This window comes from Myodes glareolus, chromosome 14 (genome assembly GCF_982192425.1).
Source record: "Myodes glareolus chromosome 14, mMyoGla1.1, whole genome shotgun sequence".
Classification (NCBI taxonomy): Eukaryota; Metazoa; Chordata; class Mammalia; order Rodentia; family Cricetidae; genus Myodes; species Myodes glareolus.
The window spans coordinates 22,748,679-22,771,576 of NC_142039.1; the positions used below are offsets into that span (position 1 = coordinate 22,748,679).

General features: G+C 43.8%; 1 protein-coding gene and 1 long non-coding RNA gene across 3 annotated transcripts in view; both read left to right on the forward strand.

Annotated features, from left to right (window-relative positions):
- Prkcq (protein kinase C theta) overlaps nucleotides 1–1,533 on the forward strand; it is a 132,683-nt gene extending 131,150 nt beyond the window's left edge. For both annotated transcript variants that reach the window (XM_048460831.3, XM_085699144.2), the window contains one exon: nucleotides 300–1,533. In XM_048460831.3, the coding sequence (XP_048316788.1) occupies nucleotides 300–458 (159 nt within the window). In that variant the 3' untranslated portion in view covers nucleotides 459–1,533. The remainder of the gene's footprint in view (nucleotides 1–299) is intronic.
- Nucleotides 1,534–15,420: 13,887 nt separating this feature from the next.
- Nucleotides 15,421–21,760, forward strand: LOC125417626 (uncharacterized). The gene is made up of 3 exons (XR_007237184.3): nucleotides 15,421–15,919; nucleotides 19,299–19,377; nucleotides 21,231–21,760. It is a non-coding gene; the product is annotated as an uncharacterized LOC125417626 (long non-coding RNA).
- Nucleotides 21,761–22,898: the final 1,138 nt, after the last annotated feature.

Consider the following 22,898-nt stretch of genomic DNA (forward strand, 5'->3'; position numbering starts at 1 on the left):
GAAGAATAAACTGCAGAACGTTCCCAAGTTGAACGTCTGTTGCTGAGAGGGATGGTCAGGAGATGGGGCTTTGCGTGAGGCCCTTATATTCTTAGTGATCACAGTCCTGGTGACTGAAACCTGTACAATGTAATTCTTTCATGTGAAATTAATTATTCCAATAAAAGAATGGATGACTCAAGAGATTTGGACCCACTGGGTGGTGCACACACTACAGCCTACATAAGCAAAGTTAAGATAACGAAGTTGACTAATTTTCTTCACCCCCCCCCCTTTTTTTTCTTTAAACTGCGACCAAGAAATCACCATACGACTGTAGCAATTTCGACAAGGAATTCCTAAGTGAGAAACCCCGGCTGTCATTCGCCGACAGAGCACTCATCAACAGCATGGACCAGAACATGTTCAGAAACTTTTCCTTCATTAACCCAGGGATGGAGACTTTTGTTTGCTCCTGAACCTCACCCCTCCCCAGACCAGAAAGGATTTGCCTTCTCTCTGGGAACTGGTTTGAATAACACTTCTGGGGGTCTCTTTTTCAAGTTGGAAAAGAAAAGAAACACTCAACAGCAAAGGCGGGGAGACTTTCGATCTCCTCACATGACTCGTGACCTGTAGCAGAAACCAAGTCTACTTCACTAATAACATCACCTGCTATAGCTCCTGGCATCTTTCCCAGCAGCCCTTGAGGTTAGATCGCTACTAACTCTAGTTGTTTACTGGAAAGATGGCTCCTGATAATGTGAAAGATTCAAAACCTAATTCTGCCGTGCCCTGGACAGCAATTGCTGGTTGGTGATGAACCAAGGTGCAAATGGAACCTGTTTCTCAAGACTGGAACAGCAGATCGCTCCTTGTAGAAGTGGATCCCACTCAACCGCAGAGAAGGAGCCACTAACCCACGTTGTTCTGTGCATGTCTGCAGAAATGTAAATGGCAGAAGGGAAGGAAAGGGGAAGCCCTGAGCGGGTTGTCATGGGATTCTCTCCAATAAACACAGCTTGGAACTTGAGATTTACAAATCTGTTCATTCTGGCTAACCCTGACATTCATAAAACAGAGGAGAGTCAGTGACAATGAGCAGAGCTCATGGCACCAGCTTTGGGGAAGGGTATGTTGCCTGTGGGGAGCATCTTGTTCTCACAGAAGTAAATGCAAGTGACAAAGATGGGATCTTTTGCTGCCGCCCATCCAACATGGCCTTCCCTCTGCTCTCAGCTGATCTCTTTATCAACATAGTCATTCATTCCCATCTCCCCAGCAGACAAGAAATAAATGCATGATTCTTCTGAGATAAAGAAAACCAATCCCTTATCGTGTTGTTCCTGGTGATTTGATGACAAATAAGCCCCTCTCTAGGTGTCCTGTGAGATAAACGACCCGTGCATGCTATTTGCAGCAGTCAGTCCTGCTGGATTAGAGTGCTAACTATACACTGAAAGTAATTGTGCTCTTTGTATATTTTGATGAGATGTTGTGACAATAACAAAGAAGTGGTTGTGTAAAATGGAATAAAAGAAGAAGAAAGAAAAAGATGCCTCTTGATGGTTTGATTCTCTACTATGTCCCTCAAAGACATTCTTCCACCATGGTGACCATCAGAATGTAGCCAGTGTTGGATCTGCTTTAAAACTGAGGAACTGAGAAAAAAGAGATGCTCAGAGGGGTGAGACATTCAGGAAAATAAATCATCATTGCAATACGCTCCTCTTTCCTCTCCCCTGAAAGATTTCCTGATGGAGGGATCTACACAGGCTGCCTGCAGACCCTGCTGGGCCTCACTTCCTCCAGCGGCAACTTCTATCCCTGGTGGATTGCTCTCCTTCCTCATTCACCTTCATGCAGCAGTTTGTATAAGAACAATACTCCGGTCCAGCCTGCCTTCTGGAATTTTCTGATGACATTTTCCTGCATTCTCTCTTGCTTGCCCCTCTGTTGACTTCTTGTCCTTCCTCCCAAGCTAAATCCCTCAGAACACCCCTCCCCACCCTTGCCTTGTTCGCCCCTTGTAATCTCCTTTCCCTCCTGCGGCCACTCCATGCAGACAGTCACAAATCTAATCTCCAGCTAAAGCCCCTCTGCTAGCAGACTGCATTAACCCAACATGTCCAGAACACATTCATTCCATGATTAGGAAATAGTTCTGCCTTATACTTCCTATTTCTATGGATGCTCCCCGCACCATAGCCTCTATTAGCTGGACCCAGAATCAGAATTATCATTAGCAATCCTTTCTCGCCTTCAAACTTCCTAGATTTTTACTTTCAGACCAAATCCTCTGTTCACAATCCTTTGTATAGTGTGATGGTTAGCGCTGTCAACTTGATGGGTTTAGCATTGCCATGGAAACAAACCTCCACCCTCCTCTGAGAGTTTCCACAGTTCAGGTTTTCTTGATTTGGCGAAATGAGGTGGGAACACGCAGCATTTACTAGGTTGGGCTCTCTGAAAAGGAGAGAAATCAGAAACAAAGATCTTCTTTTTTTCTTTTCCCAAATGAAAATTAACATCACATGGCAAGCACACATGTTGAAAAATCTATATAACACTCCCTGACTGAGCCCCCATTGACAAAGTTCCTGGACTTCCTCTTTGCCTTGAGCCCGATTGCAGCATCCAAGTTTCTCAGCATGGTGCAGACACATGAATGAGACCAGCTCTGTCTCCCTGGTACTATTTTATTTGCCTCCCATGCCCCATTCCCACTTGTCCAAATCCCCCTTGTCTCTTGGATGGAGATCAAATGGCTGGCCCACCACGTTGCATCCTCCACCTTAGCTCTCTAAGCTCTCCCATCATCCGCTGCTCCCTTTGGTACATTTATCATTTTTCTGGTGAGCTGTAAACCCCCAGTGGGAAAGATCTCTGTCCAATTTATCTGTGCATGTTCCATAGCTCCTTTTTCATTAGTGCTTAAAGAGCTGCCAGGTGAAGGAATAAATAAGCAAATAGGTTTTATGGCTCTAGTGTATATGTGTACCACGTTTCCCCTTACCCATTCATCCCGAGATGATAGGCATCCAGGCTTACTCCATACTCGACTACTGTGAATGCCACGATAACCATGGGTGTTCAAATATCTCTACTGTAGATCAACTCATTTGGCTATATTGTAGCCTCTCGCTTTCTACAGGACTAAAGCTCCAATTGCAAAGGAAGCAGTGGCCTCCACATTCAGAACCTGCCTTCCCTCTCTGGCTTCATTTTCCAGCCTTTGTCCACTCGCTTCCTAATTTTCAGACACTGAAATTCTCACAAAATGCCCTGCGCCATGGTGACGTCAGGCCCTTGCTTCCACCGACGGCCATGTCTGGGTCCGTGGTCCCGTTGCAGCTGGGATCTGTGATTGTGTCCACGGTCTGTGTTAACACAGGGGTCATTAGAACCATGCTGTGTTGAGCCAGCCCTACGTGTCTCTGGCCCTGCCTCTTGCAAGATACTATGCAAGAGAATTGCAGCCACCCCTCAGGGAAGAGCTGGCACCTGCACTAGGGAAAAAGAGCCCCATCTCTCACCACAGACATGCACCCCACCTGGGCAACACATGAGGACTGACCCTGTTGTCAGGAACACAGGTGAGCTGGCCCTGAAGTCGTGAGAGCGGCAGAGCTACCCCGTCCCCTGTCTGTCTGCCATGCAGCATGGGTGGGGGAATGTAGCATGAGGGGATCCTGCTTGTTTGTGTTTTCTGTCCCACCCGGTTCCCCCAGCCTGTTTAGCCCCAATGAAAATCAATCACACAGATCTCCATAAATTATAAAGCTGATTGGCCCATTAGGTCAGGCTACTTATTAGCTAACTCTCACATCTTGATTAACCCATTTTTCTGATCTTTTTTAGCCATGTGGCTCAGTACCTTTTTCAGTGGGGCAGCTCACATCCTGCTGCTTCGGTGATCTGGGCAGGAGTGGGAGGAATCAACTTCCTGCTCCCCAGAATTCTCCTGCTCTCCTTGCATCATTTCCACTTCCTGTCTGGTTTTCCCACCTATACCTCCTGCCCGGCCAATCAGCGTTTATTTAAAACATGATTGACAGAAGACAGACAATTCTCCCGCACCAGGGGAAGATGTCCTTCCCTCTCTGTCCCTCTCTACCTGTGCCAGGTGAGAGCTGGCCCTGGGGTCATAAGAGTGAGAGAAGAACTAGCCCTGCCCCTTATCAAACTGCAGCGCACCCTGCCTGGGCAACACACTAGAGCTGACCCTGTTGTTGGGGGTGCAGGGGAGCCAGCCCTAAGGACAGGAGAACAGGAGAGCTGACCCCACCTCCCCCTCTTATGTACCCTGCAGCAATCAAGAAAGAGAGCCCTGCACCTTGCCTGAGCAAGACAGTAGAGCTGGCCCTGGTGGTTTAAGTGTGGGTGGGCCGGGTATTAGGACCTGAGCGCAGGAGAACTAGCCCCGCTCCCTGCTGCAGGCTGTATTGGGTGAGCTAACTAAGGCACTGCTGAGCTTGCCCAGGTAGTGGCAATGAGGGAAAGCTGGAGGTCTGATTCAGCTATCACCCAGGCCCAGAACCAAGGCTAGGAGTTAGCCCTCCCAACATCTACCTCATTTATGAACTATTGGAGCACGAGAAGGGACCAGATCTGTCAATCCAAAACAGCAGGCTTGCCATGACACAGGACAACAGGATATCAAAGAGGAGACCCAATCAGAGCCCATTATCAGTGCTGTAGCAGAAGTCAGAAGCCTTCACCCAGACCAATGACTCCAATGACTCATAGCAATGAACATGTGCAAGTAAAGACAAATGCACTAAAGGGTGAACTGTGGAACTCAACAGGCCATGCGACCACTTTCACAACAAAAATTCTTCTTCCTTTTTTGCTTGTTTGTTTGTTTGATCTTTGGTTTTTCTTTTAAATTTTGTTTTGTTTTAGGGGCATTTGCAAGGGAGGAGGGAGAATTTGAGGGGACTGGGAGATGAGTGGGATTGGAATGCCTGATGCAAAATTCAGTCAATAAAAGTTAAAAGAATTTTTAAAAGGAAGGAAGAGAGAGGAAGGAAAGAAAGAAGGAGGGAGGGGGAAGGAGGGAGAGGAGAAAAGGAGGGAGGGAAGAAGCAAAAAAGGAAGGAAGGAGGAAGGATTAAAGGAAGGAAGGGAGGGAGGGAGGGAAGGAGGGAGGGAGGAAAATAGCCATCACACTAAGCAAACACTTCCCCACAAAGCTCATATGATTAAAAGTTCCCTTTTAAACTTAAAATCCTCTCATCCCAGACAGAATGGTAAGAGGGAAGAAAAGGTAGGAGAGGAGGGGGAGGAAGGAGAGGAGAAGAAAATGAAGGAGAAAATGCTAGGAAGGATGGAGGGTAAAGGAACCTTATACATTGTTAATGGGGATGAAAATTAGTCCAGTGACTGGGGAAAATGTCATAGTGATTCCTCAAAAACTAAAATTAGAAAGAACCAGGTAGACCACTCCTAGGTATATATCACCCGAAGTTAATATCCACGAAGATACTTGAGCACACGTGTTCATCGTGGTGTTCTTTACAGAGGGACTGAATCACGTCGTATATGAGGTATCCTGTTAAGCAGACTAGGTCACAAGCAGAAACACAAGTATACCATCCACTTCAAAATCATACTAAGATTTTTTGAAAAGCGACTTGAAAGTAGGAGCGGGTTGTAACCCGGGACCAAAAAGGAAACCAGGGTCAGAGGAAAGAGTGGCGGAGGGTAGCCGGGAAATGGATGCAGTCAAAACACAACGTGCATGTGTAGAACTGCGACAGTGAGCTGTGGATAAATACTGCGAATTAACAATTATGATAAAAATAAAATTCCCTTTCAACCATTTTCTTTGATCTTTCTTCCTGTCAACCTTTGTTCCAGGAGAGTATGGCTAGTGCTGTCTAGACGGAGTCTCCAGGGCCACCTCATAGACTGCGATAGAGATGACCCCTAGAAGAAGAACAGGCAAGCAGTGAATTTGGGAGTCGGGAAAGCTGTCTTTCATTCTACTGTATTTTTTTTCTGAATGAAGAAAGGCCCACTGACTTGATTAAAGATGTCAGTCAACATGGTGAAATATTAACCAAGTCAAAAATCTCCTTTCTGAGATTTGTAACATACTGGAAATGCCAATAGACTCCATGAATCCAAAGACTCGATCACTCACGGGAGCAATTAGCCTTCATGAAAGCAATAGAGCAGCCTTCGCAATTGGCTCATTAGTCATCACTTCAGGGGAAATTGATTGTAACAGGAATAAAGATGAAGTGGCCCGAGAGTAGATAACAATAAGAAAACTATAAAGCCGCAATCATTTCGCTACATTTATAGAAAGTCAGATCCAGAAAATTCGATAGACTAATTTTCCTTTAATGTAAACACAAGCATGAAGATATTAGGAAAAGGTCAGTTTGCTTCCAAACAATTAGAGGGACGAGTAGAACAGAGAAAGAATGTAAAAGCAATCACAAGCAGGCATGCTTTTAATCATGCCATTAATCAGTGTGTCAGTGAGTTAAATCTCTAATAAAAGACAGTCTCCCGTTGATGTTTTTAATTTTGTGCTGTTCAGCAGCAGACACAAATCAGGCAACAAAAATTTCTGACAATAAATGGCTAAGAAAGATTTTGTAGTTGAAAGTGGAAGAAAAGAGAGATAAAGGAAACAAAGAAATGGGGGAGAGGTGTAAAGAATTAGTATGACTGCAAAACAAAAGCAACAAAAAAACAAATTCAGAGCCTGACAGCAAAGCAGCAAAAACAAGGACAGAGATCACAGGGTGAGTCTGGACTCAGCTGCACACATGGCTGAATTGGAATCTGTAGCCAAGGAGCAAAGTGAGATCAGGGAGCGGAGAATTCCTGAGTGATGCTGATGGGTTAGCGGAGAGCCAAACACGATCCTTGAGTCAAGGTGGCAGGGCCTCCCTGAGGGACGGTGAGACATGAGAGATTTGATCAGATATCAACAGTGGCAGATTCTGGCTAAACTAGCCCGATACATTAGTTACAGTGCAAAAATGAACATGGAAATCCAAACCTTTTAAACTAGCTGGGAAGAGAATTCAGAGAGCAAACCCCTGATGAGAGTTTGACCAAAGGGAGGGTCTGCATCAAGACACAGGGGAAGAAATGAAAAGAAAAATAACAGTTTCAGTAATATTAATGCCAGGCAGAATGTAGTTAAAATAAAAAGCAAAACATTGCGATTTGAATAGAAATGTCCAGTATACATAAAAATGTAGAGACTTTTGAAAGTATAATAAATTAAACTGATTTAAAGACAGGTAAATTTATCATCATAGTGAGAGGCATTAAAATACCTCCCAAGGGTTCACCCACTGAGACAGTGCGCCTGAGCTAATAGGAGCTCGCCAACTCCAACTGAACTGGGAATGAACGAGCAAGGGATCAAACTAGTCCCTCTGAATGTGGTTGACAGTTGGGGCAGACTGAGGGGCCAATGACAATGGCACTAGGATTTGTCACTACTGCCTGTACTGACTGTTTGGGATCCTTCTCTTTGGATGCATACCTTGCTCAACCTGGATGCAGTGGGGAGGACCTTGGACTTCCCACAGGGCAGGGTGCCTTGCCCTCTCTTAAGATTGGAGGGGGTTATGGGAAGGATGTGTGGAGGGAGTGGGAGGGAAGTGGGAGGAAAGGAGGAAGTGGGAATTTGGATTGGTACTTTTTAAAGTAATAAATAATAATAATAATAATAATAAATACCTCCTCAAAAATCAAAACATTAGGCAGGAAAGAATACTGGCGACATGAAAAAGTTTAATAAGCATGAGCTAATAGAAAATTCAAGTCAGAAAATGCTAAATATATATACCCCGAGTAAGAAAGTATCTGCTCTCACAGGATTTAATAAAGCTTAATGAGGTTAAAATATGGAAAATATATCTGGTACATAGTAAAGAGAGGAAAGTGTGGGAAACATTGTTATTTTCAAAATCTAAACAAAACCACCAACACACCATCAACAAACCATAAGTTAAAAGACTCAGCTACTGACAGGGGGACTGGCAAGAAACTTCCATCTGGCAAGGTGAAAGCTCACTCGTAAATACTGCTTGCTGCATTAGAAAGACAAATAAAACACAATTCGTACACTATTTATGAATGAATTACAATAGAACAGCATAGTTGGCTGAAACCGTTGGTCTTCACTGTAACAGGCTTTGAAATCACCTGGGAGGCATTGAGAGAAACTCCCTAAAACAGTCTGTGAGGCTGTTTCAGGGAGTTTCATCGAGCAAGGAAGACACATCCTGAATGTGGCTGAATCGGCGTGTTGCAATCCTAACTGAATGAGAAGGGGTAGAGTAAGCAAACTAAGCACAGGCATTCATTCCTGTCTGCTTCCCAACTGCAGATGCCACGTGACCAGCTGCCTGGCCTGGCTCGTGTTTTGTCAACTTGATACAAGATAGGGTTGTCTGGGAAGATGAACCGCAACTGAGAAAATGGATCCATCAGATTGCCTATGGGCAAGTCTGTAGGCTGTTTCCTTGTTTCATGGTTGATGAGGACCAGCCGACTTACTGGGGTGATGACCGCTGGTCAGGTGGTCCTGAATCATATAAAGACAGCAGGCTCAGCAGGCCACTTGCTTCCGTTCCTGCCCTGACTTCCTGCCCTGCCTTCCTTTGATGATGGACTGTGATACGGAACTGCAAACTGAAATAAACACTTTTCTCCCCACATCACTTTTGGTCCTGGTGCCTTCTTACAGCAGTGGAAATCCTGACTAAGGCCACTCCTACCACCGTTCCCTCTCTACCATGTGAGAGCCATGTTAGCTCGGCGGTGACTTGGATGAGAATGGCCCCTATAGGCTCACATGTGTGAACACTTGGTCCCCGAGTGGGTAGAAGGATTAGAAGGTGTAACCTCATGAGAGGAGCTGAGTCGCTGGGAGTGGGCTTTAAGGTTTCAAAAGCCCATGCCTGGTTCCATCTCACTCTTCCTCCTGCTTACGGATCAGAGGTAAGCTCTCAGCTATTGCTCCAAGGCCATGCCTGCTTCCTGTTACCGTGTTCCCCATCATAATGGCCAGGGACTTAACCTCTGAAACTGTGAGCAAGTCCCCAATTAAATGTTCTCTTTTATAGTTTGCCTTGGTCATAGTATCTCTTCACAGAAATAAGATAGTAATTAAGGCGCTCTTCAGAAGTGAGACAAATAAACCTTTCCTTCCTTATATTACTATTATAAACCTTGTGTCACAGCCACAACAACAAAACTAATGAATACAAAAAAAAAAAGCTGGCATTGAGAAGGGAGCTGCTGGGATGACCTGACTTTGTGACTTTGGAACTGGTTTTGAAGAGGAGTGTGAAGAAAATGGCCCTTTCACCAGAGAAAGCTGAGAGCCGAGAGTTTCACAGTCATTCCAATGGGAATTGGAAAACCAGAATCCTAACGTGAGTACAGGCAAGAAGGGCTGGGCTCCAGGTAATCCTCTCGAGAAACACTCACAGACGTGTCCCAAGGTGTGTCTCCTAAGGGATTCTAAATCTTCAAGGTCAAAATGAAGAAGTAGAGGCTGGAGAGATGACTCAGTGATTAAGAATATTTGCTGCTCTTTCAAAGGACTGGAGTTGGGCTCCCAGCACCCACATTAGGCAGTTAATGACCACTTGTAACTCCAGCTCCAGAGGACCCAATGCCTTCTTCTGACCTTGTAAGTGTACACGCACTTGCAGAAAGAAAGAAGGAGGGAGAGAAGAAGGAAAGAAGAAAGGAAGGAAAAAAGGAAGGAAGGAAGGAAGGAAGGAAGGAAGGAAGGAAGGAAGGAAGGAAGGAAGACATAGAAAGTAGCCAGGACTACAGAGAGAGAGAACAAACTTGTCTGGGAAAAAAAAATTGTCTTAAAGAGGAAAAAAGGAGGGAAATTTGAAGAATGAAAAATAAGACATCTAGCAAAAGGATTATCCGAGATGTTTGAGATGGGTAGTTTATATCTTAGATCACATCTTCTGCAAATGGGAAAATTTCAACATTAAAAATATTTTTAAATAAACAAACCTTGTAAGAAATCACAAAAGGTCTTATATAGAAATCATATAAATTGGGAAACAGAAAGTTTTAAAGACAAATACTGAAAAATACTGAGAAAATATGCAGCAGCGTTCACCGATAAACCCAAGTTTTAACTTTCTCAGTAAAAAACTACTTATCAACTTGTCAAAAAATAATTGAGAAACTATCGTCTTAATTATGGAACTAAAGAGGAAGTGATACATTATGAAGAATAAATACCTATTATTTCATGTCAATATATTTTAAAACTGAGGTAAAGTGGACAGTTTCCTAGGAAAAAATATGAATTTCTAAGATTTGATTCATCACATGGGTTTTGTGTTTGTGTATGCATATTCATATTAATATTCATATGTGTGTGCACAAATGTGTGCAAGGGTGTGCACACACATGAGCATGCATATGGAGTCCAGTAGTGATATGAGTTGTTCTCCATCTTTATTTTATTTTATTTTATTTTATTTTATTTTAGATAGGGTCTTGTGCTGAGTCGGAAGTTCACAGATTTAGTTAGACTGTCTGTCCAGCAAACCCCAGGTTAGTGAGAGACCCTCTTTCAAAAGCATGGGTAGGATACTCCTGGAGAAATGATACCCAAGGTTTACCTCTGCTCACTACATGCATGTATCCACCCCGTTCTCACCCCCAAAATGCATTCAAAGCCTTAGTAGCATTTCTATATACTGAAAATGAACAATTTGAAAAATTAAGAAATTTCTTCCATTTAGAGTAATATGGCAATGCAGAGGTGACCAGGCCTGGCTGTATGTGTGTTTTTAAGATAAATTTCAAAGAAACACTCCTTTGTCGACATTTTAAAAAAATATTTATTGTGATTATATTTTCTATTAAAACAAAGACTTTGCAGGCAAGCCCTTGCTCATTTGCATGGTCTCTGCCTGGGTGCAGATGGTGCCTACAGCTCCAACCACGGTGATTAATCCAGACACACCACCGTCCCATTAACCATGCAGTGAGAAATGAGTTTAGCTGTTCTCTGGGGTTACAAGGAAAAAGGCATCCATTTCTGAACCACTCAGTTTCTTTTCATCCCAAGTCCAACACGCGTCCAGAGGCTGATTTATCTCAGAGCTCTAATACTTTTTGCCGGGTTTCAACTCCTTTCACTGTGTCAGCTAATCCCTTTCAAAGTTCTCAGTTAAAAGGGACTTAACAGGGCGGGCAGGGGGAGCCCCAACTTATTGACATTTACTCCATGGGTTTGACAAGAGAGTCGCCAGGGGACTTTTTCCCCTGCACGACTTGAAATCAAAACAAGTGGCCCCAGATGGCCAGCCAAATCAGGGGACTGTGGGGGCCTGGAGTCTTACAGGAAAAGCCAATGTGTTTCTTCATTGGCAGGTGTGGTCCTGGCCCCATGGATGCCTTCGTCCGTGTCCAGAGGTGGGGTTCATCTCCTGACTTCCCTCTCAGATGTCAGGAAGGGAAGTGCAAGGAAGCCATGTTGCCCACAGCTGACACACACACACACACACACACACACACACACTCCAGGGTAACCAACTGTTCTCCTGTGACATTCACAGGAAACCTGGATCATGCCCTTGTTTTGTTCCGCACCATTTTGCTGCAAATGTTTAACAGGCTGTGGGTGGCCCTATCTTGTGTTAAGGTACCAAGAATATCAATGAGGTAATGAGCTGTAGGAGTGAAACCCTCCAGGGGCAGGACTCATCAATACTCCTCCTATCATGTCCCCTAAGGCCAGGTTAGCTGTGTTTAGTTACAGCTATGGTATTTTCATTCCCACAGATGGCTTTGCACACCCCCTGGGTCTACCCAGCCCATCTCCATTCTCCTCTTTCTTGTGTGTTTTTGGGTCACGCATGTCTGTGACAGTGGGGAACTCACCATGTGGATCTGATTCAGTGGGTACACACAGTATGTCTGTCTACATTGTTTATGAACCAGTGACAATTCTGTTGGCTAGTGACTACCGAGGGTATGTTGGGAATATAAATATCAATCCTGAACGCAGGTAAATAATGTAGAGTAATAATATCCACTAAGCAAAAGAGTTCTTAGTTTCCTTTCTTCTAATGTTAATAATCTCCATAATCCAGCAAACCATATAAGGACAGTTTCATGGTACATAGTAAGAGCTTTGGTCCTCTTTTGGATGATTCAGATAAGGACAGGTTACCTGACTTTCTTCCTCTAGAACCATCGATCGTGACACTCATCGGGGAGCAGCTTGTCCTTGAGTTTCCAGCGATAGCAATACCCATGCTGGAACATTTTTCAAAAACAAAATAGAACAATAGATCTTCAAGGAAGACACTCTGTGTGTCTCACGTCTGTTCTATTATTCTCTTCCAACACCAGTGCCCTATGCAACTCAAAGGGTCCTCCCCCCCACCCAGTCCAGACACCCTCCTCACATAAGACATCCACATCATAAAGACAGTATACTTCCGGTGCTTGGAACAAGAGTGTCCTCCATAGGCTCATGTACTTGAATGCTTAGTCATCAGGGAAGGGCACTACTTGAGAAGGATTAGGAGGTGTGGCCTTGTTGAAGTAAGTTTGATCTTGTTGGTAGAGGTGTGGCCTTGTTGGAGCAGCTATGGTCTTGTTGGAAGAAGTTTGTCACTGGAAGTGGGCTTTGAGGTTTCGAAAGTCCAGTCTAGGCCCAGTGTCTCTCTCTTCCTGCTCCCTGCAGATCCAGATGTAGAACTCTCTGCTAATTCTCCAGCACCATGTCTGTCTGTGCGCTGCCATGCTTTCGTCATGACGAGAAGGAACTAAACCTCGAAACTGTAAGCCAGCCCCAGTTAAATGCTTTTCTTTCATAAGAGTTGCCATGGTTACGGTGTCTCTTCACAGCAACAGAACAGTGACTAAGACAACACTGAACCAAGGACCTGCTAGAGCATTCAACAGTGTGAGAGGAAGTGTATGTTCTTCTTTAGGCTGCAGTAAGAGTGGTTCACATTAATCCATCACATATCTTTGAATGCTAGTTTTGAATTCAACTATTTTTTTGAATTCATACTGCTAAATGACTGATTAAAAGAATAGAGTTGAAGAATAGAGAACTAGAGAATAGCTCAGGGGGTAAAGAGTTTCCCGTGTAAGCCAAGACCTGGGTTTGAATCCTCAGGATCCATGTAAAAACTGAACACTGTGGTACACATCTGCAGTCCCAGTCCCGGGGGAGGAGAGACATGAAATTCCCTGGTACTCTTCCGTCGGTGAGATCCAGATACAATGAGGGGCCATGGTTCAAACAATATGGTGAAAAGCAATAGGACAGCTGCCATCTACCTCTGACATCCACAAGCACACATACACACACATGCATTCACACTGCATACACACACAGATACACACACGTACTGGCACACTGACCCGCATACACACACATACGTGCACATGTACTCACGTGCACAAACACACATACACGTGCACTCACACATGGACCTGCATGTACACAGACACACACACACACGCACGCACACACGCACACAGAGAACAGAGGAGGAACTTGTTTATTCACTCTTACTCCGTGCTTGTCACCAGGTGTACACATCCCTCCCTATTTCTCACTGTATTTCTATTCTTTTTTGCCTATCAAATCTCTATTCTCTATTCCCTACCATGCAAGGCAGTTCCCTACAAAGAAGCCCATAGGCCCATTTGATCTCTACAGTTCCTCAATTGAGACTTCTCTCGAAGGACTTCCGGCTGTGTCAAGTTGACAGTCAAGGTTAACTAGGACACTAACTCTCTGGCTATGTTCAAAAACAAACGCTTGTGCTTCCCTTGCTCCAGATGAAAATGTTCACAGATGTTGACCAAATCCACCCACATGGGAGAGAAATAGAATCCATATCCTGGAGTGGGCAGCCTGTGGGGAGGAATGGCCTTTGTTCTTGAGTTTGCTGTGCAATCTTGAGCGAGTCATTTCATCACCCCAACTAAGAGGGTCAGCGCAGACACATCTGAGGTCCCTTCTGACTGGAATGTTTTCTGGTTCTCATGTGAATCAAAATCCTAAGGAGCTAAAATGTCAGTGAGCAATTCTTTCCGCACACGGGTACCCACTGAGACCACTCTCCAGATGTGGGGCCAGCCCCAGTACTCTCAGTTCCTTTCAGCTCTCTTCTCTCTCACAACCCCTGCCCAGCCTCCTCCTGCTGCCACACAGAAACCCCCAGTCCCCCCCCCCAAGTGTATGAATTCCTAGACCGCTAGAAATAATAACATACCCCCTTTTATTCCCTCTCTACTTTACTAAAAACAGTGCCTCATTTCCCTGTGTTTTGTAACAAATGTTTCCTGTATGGTTTGTTGGACAATTAACAATGTTAATATTTGCTCCATATTTTAGACTGTAAAGTGTTCTTACATATGTCCTCTTATTCTCACAGAAACCTCTGGAATCATTTATTAATATATCTATTTGAAAAACAAAAGAACTCTTGTGGTGGTGGGTGACAGCCACTAAAACCTCAGATTATACTGGAAACTTGAACTCAAAGCTCTGGACCTGAGGTTCTATTCCACTATGATACACAGACTTCTGGCTGCATCTTTCCATCAGTGACCACTGACTATGGTTGACTGAGAGTTTTAAATGGGCTGTCCCAGCTTTAGGTCATAGCTGGCTCCACATCTAGGGAAACCGAGTCAGGGATGTCGTCTAACGCATGCTTGGTAGAGCTTTTAGCACACCTCCAAGTCCCTGTCCATCTTGTGCTTACACCCAGACTCCATCTTGACAACAGAGATGAGGACAGTTCCTTGGACCCCAGCCAAGGGTCTTGGAAATCGAAATATACTTATTCTTTTGAAGGGATAAAGATTTTTTTCATTGGCTTACTTCATTCCCTTGGCCAAAAGTCTAGCACATTCTGCAGCCTCATCATTTTTCTTGGTGTGTTGTTTGTTCAGAGCAATGTGTGGCGTTTGTGTTGCAATACAGGCAGAGTAACAAGATGGGTGCTTTAGTCCTGAACTTCTGTCTTCTTTGTTTACGAATAGACAGCATCTTCTTTAGAGAGACTTGAGAAGCTTCCAGATTTCTCTAGTTCTTTTGGGCCCTAAAGAGTACAGAGTACCTGTCAGTCTAGAAACATCCTTTTTTTTTTTTTTTGGTTTGTTTTTTGTTTCTTTTTCAAGACAGGGCTTCTTTGTGTAGCTTTGGAGCCTGTTCTGGAACTAGTTCTTATAGACCAAGCAGGCCTCAAACTCATAGAGATCCACCAGCTTCTGCCTCCTGAGTGCTGGAGTTAAAGACGTACACTACCACCACCCAGCCCTTTTCTCTTCTTTTCTTTTCTTTAAATAATCAAATTAGAACACTCAGATTGACACCCACAATACATCCTGAACAAACTTGCCCTTCCTCTCTCCAGTTCCCCTTGGTCTATAAAAGAATACCCCTCATGCAATAGCAGGCCCACTCTGCAGTGGACCAAGACACTTTGCTTCACATAGAAATGTGTATGTTGTTCCCATCACTGATTCGAACCACATAACTCTTCCGTTCTTCATCCAGAGCATCAGCAGCTACTTCTGTGGTCGTGCACATCTGATAAAGCGCCAAGTTTGGGTTCATCCTTCACTTCACTGCGTTTCAGACAGCCGTGGCCAGTAAGGAGATGCTCAGTTTCATCTTGACACAGCCAAAAAGGAACAAGCAGGTGGCTGTCCTCACCGAGCCTGTGCTGCTTCTGCACATCCAGACAAAGGGGCGCAGGTACTTCCTGTGGACAATTTGTGGACTATTAAGAGAGCACTGCCCATGGTGTTCTCATCTTTCAGCTAGCAAGAGGAAGAACTCCTAACTGTCAGCCGTCGCGGGAGAGATGCTCTGTGCACAGCAAGAAGAACGCTAGGCTATCTCTCATTCTCAGATGGACGCATCCAGGACCCCATGGTGAGTAAGCGCCAGTTTGAATCACCTACCAGACCCAGAAATGCCAGGATCCGTTCACAAGAGTTCAAATCCAGGAAGACGTCTCCCATCATTTCTTCCTTCTTGACTTTGCCTTTCCTATCTTGAGGGCACGGGGGGGGGGGGGCAGGGGGGGAGCAGATGCACAGAGGAGCAGAAGCTATGGTTATCTGTTTATTAAAGGAGAAGGCTGAATCCAAGGAATAAAAAAGGCTTCAGGAAGCTAACTCCAAGTACCTCACATGGAGCCCACTTGAACAAGAGGAGAGGAAAATATTTCATTGAAATGATTCCAGAGTCCTTTGCTAACCCATTTATTTTGCTGAAACATGAGTTGAGGAAAGACACTGTGTGTGTGTGTGTGTGTGTGTGTGTGTGTGTGTGTGTGTGTGTCTGTGTATGTGTGTGTGTGTAAGATACAGAGAGATTAACTAAATGATTACGAATATAGCACGCAGCTGTTTAAATCATGCTGGCTGACTAATTGCTCCCTATACACTCACATCTCAATATGTATATTCCTGTCCCAGAACCTTTACTCATTCTCTACTACCTGCCCAGAGGGCCCCATGTGTCTTGTAAGCAACTTAAAGATAACCTCCTCCCAAGGCCCAGCTAAAGCCTTTAGTGATGGTGGCCAGGGATGGCTTTTTCTTCAAGTTGTCCTTTAAAATGACATTCAGGAGCAGGGCCCAATTCCAGGAGCCAGAAGACTATGTGTGTTAAATGTGTTTTAAAATGGAAATAGTTTTCTAGCTTCCAGTTACCTAACAGAATAAAAAAAAAAACAAAATGTGTTTTATACAAACTCGGGGACAAGCTATTTACTCAATTCCTTCCGAACTTCACCTAAAGTTTTGAATAGAAAGTTTCAACATTTAAAAGGACAAAGAGAAAAAAAGAGACAAGAGAGGAAAGATATTCACAGAGTTTTGGAAGATGGAAAAAGTCGAGGAAGACTTGGCACAGTAAAGAAAGAAATACTAAGCTGTTGAGTCACAGAGTTCAGAAAGGAATAAACCTGTGGCTTGTGGAGTTGGTAATCATAATACATTGAGTAGATTCCTCTAAGTAATAGTCGTGCATAAATAATTACATAAATGCAAGTTTAATCAAACAGAATCAGAAGTGAAGAGACAGTTTCTGTGTGGAGAAGATGAGATATAGCCTTATCTTGCTTAGCAGGAAGCCAGACAGGATCTCAAAATCCAGAACCTAAGAAAGACAGTACAAAGGAGAAATCTCTGAAGAACTTTCAAATTATGTGCAATCATGACTTCAAACATATATAATGTATAGATTCATACACATACTATGTAAAGACAAGACATGCAGGCAAAAAATAGTGATAAATAAAACAGAATATAGAACAATTCTTTTATAGATAAATGGGTACAATGGTGAATGGTTGATAAAGATATATGGGTGATGATAGATAGATAGATAGATAGATAGATAGATAGATAGATAGATAGATAGATGATAGATAGATGATAGATAGATAGATGATTGATAGATAGATAGATAGATAGATAGATGATAGATAGATAGATAGATAGATAGATAGATAGATAGATAGATAGATGATAGATAGATAGATAGATGATTGATAGATAGACAGATAGATGATAGATAGATAGATAGATAGATAGATAGATAGATAGATAGATGATAGATAGATAGATGATAGATAGATAGATAGATAGATAGATAGATAGATGATAGATAGATAGATAGATAGATAGATGATAGATAGATAGATGATAGATAGATAGATAGATAGATAGATAGATAGATAGATAGATGATAGATAGATAGATAGATAGATAGATAGATAGATAGATAGATAGAAAACATGTATGCATTTTTCATACATATATAACAGATGAAAGATAAAGAACATGTAAGTAACTCCTTGGGAAGCTAAAAATTTCTTGGATCTAAATAAACACAAAAATATGACTCCATTATCAGAGGCAGTTATAGAGCTTTTGAAATACTATAATTAACTTATTTCATCTTCAATTGTCCCTCTAACCTCTGTGATTCCGTAAGAAGCCTTGAGAGTACAGCTGGAAAGTCACAGGGCTTCCTGAGCTGCACGCCAGGAGCTGGGTGGGGGCAGATAGAGTTGGATAAATAGTGGCAGGCAGTGAGAGCGGCTGGCAAGGGATGGAGAGAAGAAAGGAGAGGATGGAGACAAAGAAGGAATCAGACTAGGCTCTGTCTCCCGACTCCTGTGAGGAGCAAAGACACCACAGGCTGTCCTGGGGCACAGAGGAGAATGGATTCCACAGTGTCTTAAGTGTCCTATTTAGCTTGAACTGCAAGCTTCGCACAGCCTTGGGTCTGAGAAGGCAGTGTCAATTGAAATATTGTCCAGCTCAGACTGGCTTGTGGGCATGTCTTGATTGTTAGTTGAAACCAGGGCTTCTCTCGTGTTTCAAATGCAAATAGCACACAATTAATTTAAAAAGAAAGAACCTTGTTCTTTTGAAAATGACAGTCTAAAGCGGCTGCCTCATAGACTTTCAGAATAAACACATTTGCGAGAATCAGAGGTGGCTCATAGACACAAAAACAGACAGTGAAGGGCCTGAAACCCTTGCGAGGAAGCAGTCCACGTCAAGAAGTCAGGCACGTAAGTGATAATACAAAGGACCTTCAAGTTCAATGATGCTCAGGAGGCAAGGGTAAGAGCTGGAGGTGGGGTAGGGTGAAAACAGGAAGGACTCCAAGTGACAGAAATCATCACGCTCTTCCCCCACCAAGAGTGATGATTGCCCACCTGACTGCTCACCTGACCACTTGATTGCCCAGCTGAGGCGACCAGGAAATTCAAGGTCTTAACCAACACCAGAGAAGAGGGTCCAGACCAGCATGGATAGATCAAGAGACTGAGCATCCATTCATGCCCTTAGAATCATGGTGTGGGGGGTACACATGTGGGGTGCTGCTTCCCAGGCATTTGCCAGTTTTTGTTTGACACAGGGTCTCTCGTTGGCCTGGAACTTCACTAAACAGCCTAGGCTAGCTGGGCAAGGAGTTCCCGGATCTAATCTGCCCACCTCCCGCCTCACCGTCACTGGGATGACAAATGCCTGTCACCATGTCTGGCCTTGAACACGGGGTTCTGGAGATCACACTCAGGTCCCAATGCTTCATCGATGGAGCCACCTCCCCAGTGCCAGAATAATCTTAAATTACATACATTCTAAATACGAGATCAGCCACTCCGTTACCTCAAGTTTAACCCTGGACTACCAACATGAAATCCAGAGGGACAATCATTTCTCAGCAGTTTGTGTAACAGCCACCACATATTCTGTCTTTGTTGAATTTTGTTTTGTTGTGTTTCCAGGGCTTCAGGCTGTGAGAAGGTTTGGATGCTCGAACAAAGATAAAAATCTGAAAACCAAGTGGAAACTCTAAGTCGCCGGGTATTTACTTAGATTTCAAGTCGATATTTCAAAACACCCGCAGGTGACAGCCACCCTCAGAAACCAGAAATGGCTCCCCAGTCTCTTCAGACTGTAGTTTTTCTCCGCAGCCCACTCCCTTCCCGTTTCTCTGAATAAGACACCGTCATTGTTGTATTGGAAGACGATGTTAAGGGTGTCCCCTGACAGGCCATGTGTTTTATGATACAGTGGCGACCTCTAGTGTCCGCAAGTTGTATTTCCTCCAAGAAAGAATTGGACGCTGTTCAAAGTCTTAAGGAAGTATGTTTCTTAACAGAAAAATAAGACCTAAGGAGACTCAAGACTAAGCACAAGATTATTTAGTTTAAAGTCAAGACATTAACAAAGGGCTAAGTGGGTATCTCAGCTGGTAAACCTTTTCCTGTGCATACACAAGAACGGGTGCTTGATCTCCAGGTTCCTGTGCATGCTCCCAAGGAAAGCTTGCATAGAAGGATGGGGCGAGGTAGAGAGAAATGGTTCATCTCAGAACACGGGGGCCTCTTTCAAAGGACCACATGGCATCTGGCAGCTGTCTGCAATATCAGCATCAGAGCATCCTGTTCCCTACTTCTTCCCTTAAGAGCACATAACACACATGACACATGCAGGTAAAACATCCACATAAGTTTTAAAAAGTTCATCTGGGTATGATAGTGTGTATATGAAATCCAAGCCCTGAAGGAGCAGAGACAGATCAATCCCTGAGGTTCACTGGCCAACCAGCATAGCCTATTTGGTGAGGTCTAGAATGCTGAGAGACCCGGTCTTACAATTAAAAAGAGATGGCACCTAAGGAACAATACCCTTGGGCCTCCACACATGCACACGCACACACACACACACAAGAATAAACAACCAAAGAGTCAAGGAAAGCCAGGAGGCACATGTGGTATCAGCAAAGTGAACTTTACTGCTTAGAGAACTATTGGGCTAAACGTTGAAAAGTGGCGAGTCTCTCTGGCGACTCAGATTATTGGTGACTGACCACAGAAGTTTTTCTGAGGATGGAGATGGAAGCTAAACTGTCAAAGAGTGAACAAGGATTTGGGAGAATAAAATGTGAATGGACCAAAGCTTCAAAATGCTTGAAATATCAGGCCAGCTTAGGTTCCATAGAAAGAAACTATTTGACAATAAGATTCTAGGAGGAGGAGACTGCTCAAGTGGTAAAGTGTTGGCACACAAGTAAAAGGACCTCAGTTCAAGTACTAGGATCCACATTTAAAAAAAAAAAAGCCCAGAAAGAGAGGCACACATCTGTAGACATCTGTAGACATCTGTAGTCCTGGAACTGAGCGGGGAGGGGGGCAGGAGGGAAAGCCAGGATAATTCCTGGGACTCAAGGTCAGTCTAGTTGAATCTGTGAGCTCCAGGTTCACTGAGATACTCTGTCTCAAAATGAAAAGTGTAGAATAACTGAGGAAGACACTCATTCAGCACTGACCTCTGCCTACAAGTGCACGTGTACACACGCACACGCACACGCACGCGCACGCACGCACACGCACACACGCACGCACACACGCACGCACACGCACGCACACGCACGCACACGCACACGCACACGCACACACACACACTCCCTTTGTTTGACAGTCATGAAACTGCTCCGCTCATGCATGATGCATTTCTCAGTTCCTCATGGAAATCTCTCCAAGTCATCTGGTAAATTTCTTAATTTGTTTGTTTTCATGGCTGGCTAGCCTGCAGTAAATAATTACGGTTGTGCAGCCATTCTCTCACTAACGGGCATTCAGCTCTTCTCCCACTCCTGCCTGCTGCTGACAATGCAATAATAAAAAGTCTCATACATTTGCTTTGATTTGCAGGAGTCGGGCGTTCTGGAGAGGAAGTTCGGGGCTGGCTGCACTGCCAGCTGCTCGCCAGGAAAGCACTCTGTGGCTCAAACAACGAAGATGAAGAGAATGTTCCCACAAGCTGTCAGTTGCTTTTCACCTTTGCCAGTCTAATGGGGAGAACCTGGGTTGGCAGAGGCTTCTGTCCCACCCGGTCCTGTAATAAACAGTATCCGGTTTAGTTTTCCCTGCCTAGCTCTGTTCTGCCCTACCACAGGCCAAAGCAGCTTCTTATTCATTAACCAATAAAAGCAACACACATACAGAAGGACTTCCCACACCAAACACGATAGTTCAGTGTTGTTGGTACAGTTTGCATTTCCCTTAATTGCTTGAAAGCTATGACATTTTCTTGCTTTTCTTATCCTTTTGGATTTGGTCTTTTATGATATTTTCCCATTAATGTCATTTATCCCATTTTCTATTGACTCACATTATGTGTTCTGTTTTACTTTGTTTCAGATGTTTGTCGTTTATATAATCTTTTGCAAATAAAATTCAACTTTATATGAAAATGTCATTTTTGTTATTTATTATTTGGAATTGTCAGTGTTGGGAGTCTGGGTTGGGTGTATCTAGGTTTTTGGCATCTTGTTCAAGAACTAGATAGGAATGCTTGAAAAGGAGTACAAATACTTTATTAACAACAGAGTGATAATGCGTATCAGGAATGCCCTGTTAGCAGGCCTGGGGGCTCCCACCTTTAATCCCAGCACCCAGCAGGCAGAGATAGGCCAATCTCTGTGAGTTCAAAGCCAGGCTGCTCTGTATAGTGAGTGCCAGAACAGCTGGGGCTGTATAGTGCGACTGTCTCAAAATGAATAAAGAAAGGAGGAAAAGAAAAAAGAGGTGTGTTGTCAAGGTTGGCAGCAGGGCCCAGTCAGGGGGCTCATTGGATATGGGTGCTTGCCTCTGAGATCGACAGTCTGCATTGGATCCATGTTTCATCCACATGGTGAAAGGAGAAAAGCAACTACTGGGGGTCAGGGCGTGACCGCCACATGCAGAGACATGAAAGGAAAATAAACAAACAAATGAATAAATAAAAGCAATTTAAAAATTGAAGTTTGATAGTGGGCCTTGAGTAAGAATACTCAAAAGTTCAGATTATTCTTTGGAGAGTCTCTAATGGGGTTTAAGAAAAGGAGAAGTTTGCTACTAGGGGTATAATTTGGATGCATCTCCATTTTGATTGATAGTTCTCCAGCTATATAACCATTTCTCTGTGGATGTCTCATCCCATAATGCATTGGATTAATCACATGTATGCCCACATGTATGAGAAGGAAAATAGGGATTTCTCCTTAAAAATACATGTTGCAGACACAGTTTGTCGTATTTTACATGTAACCTAAACCAGTTGAGACAAGATTGTCCCTCCTACCCTTACAACCAGACATAAGGAAAGTATAATTTAAAAAAACCTGGTGTTTTGATTGCCATTAAGGGAAGCGGAAATGTATTTCCCCATTCAGAGAGGGGTGTGCTTACAGCCCGGGGGTTCTATGCTGCTGACAAGTTGCCCAGGGCGTTGTTTAGAAAGAAGGGAGTGAACAGTATATTTAGGTAAGAATCTCGAGCTGTCAAGTGCATTGTTAGAAAACAATGTGTGCATAGCCTAAGACAGGTGGAGTCCCAGGT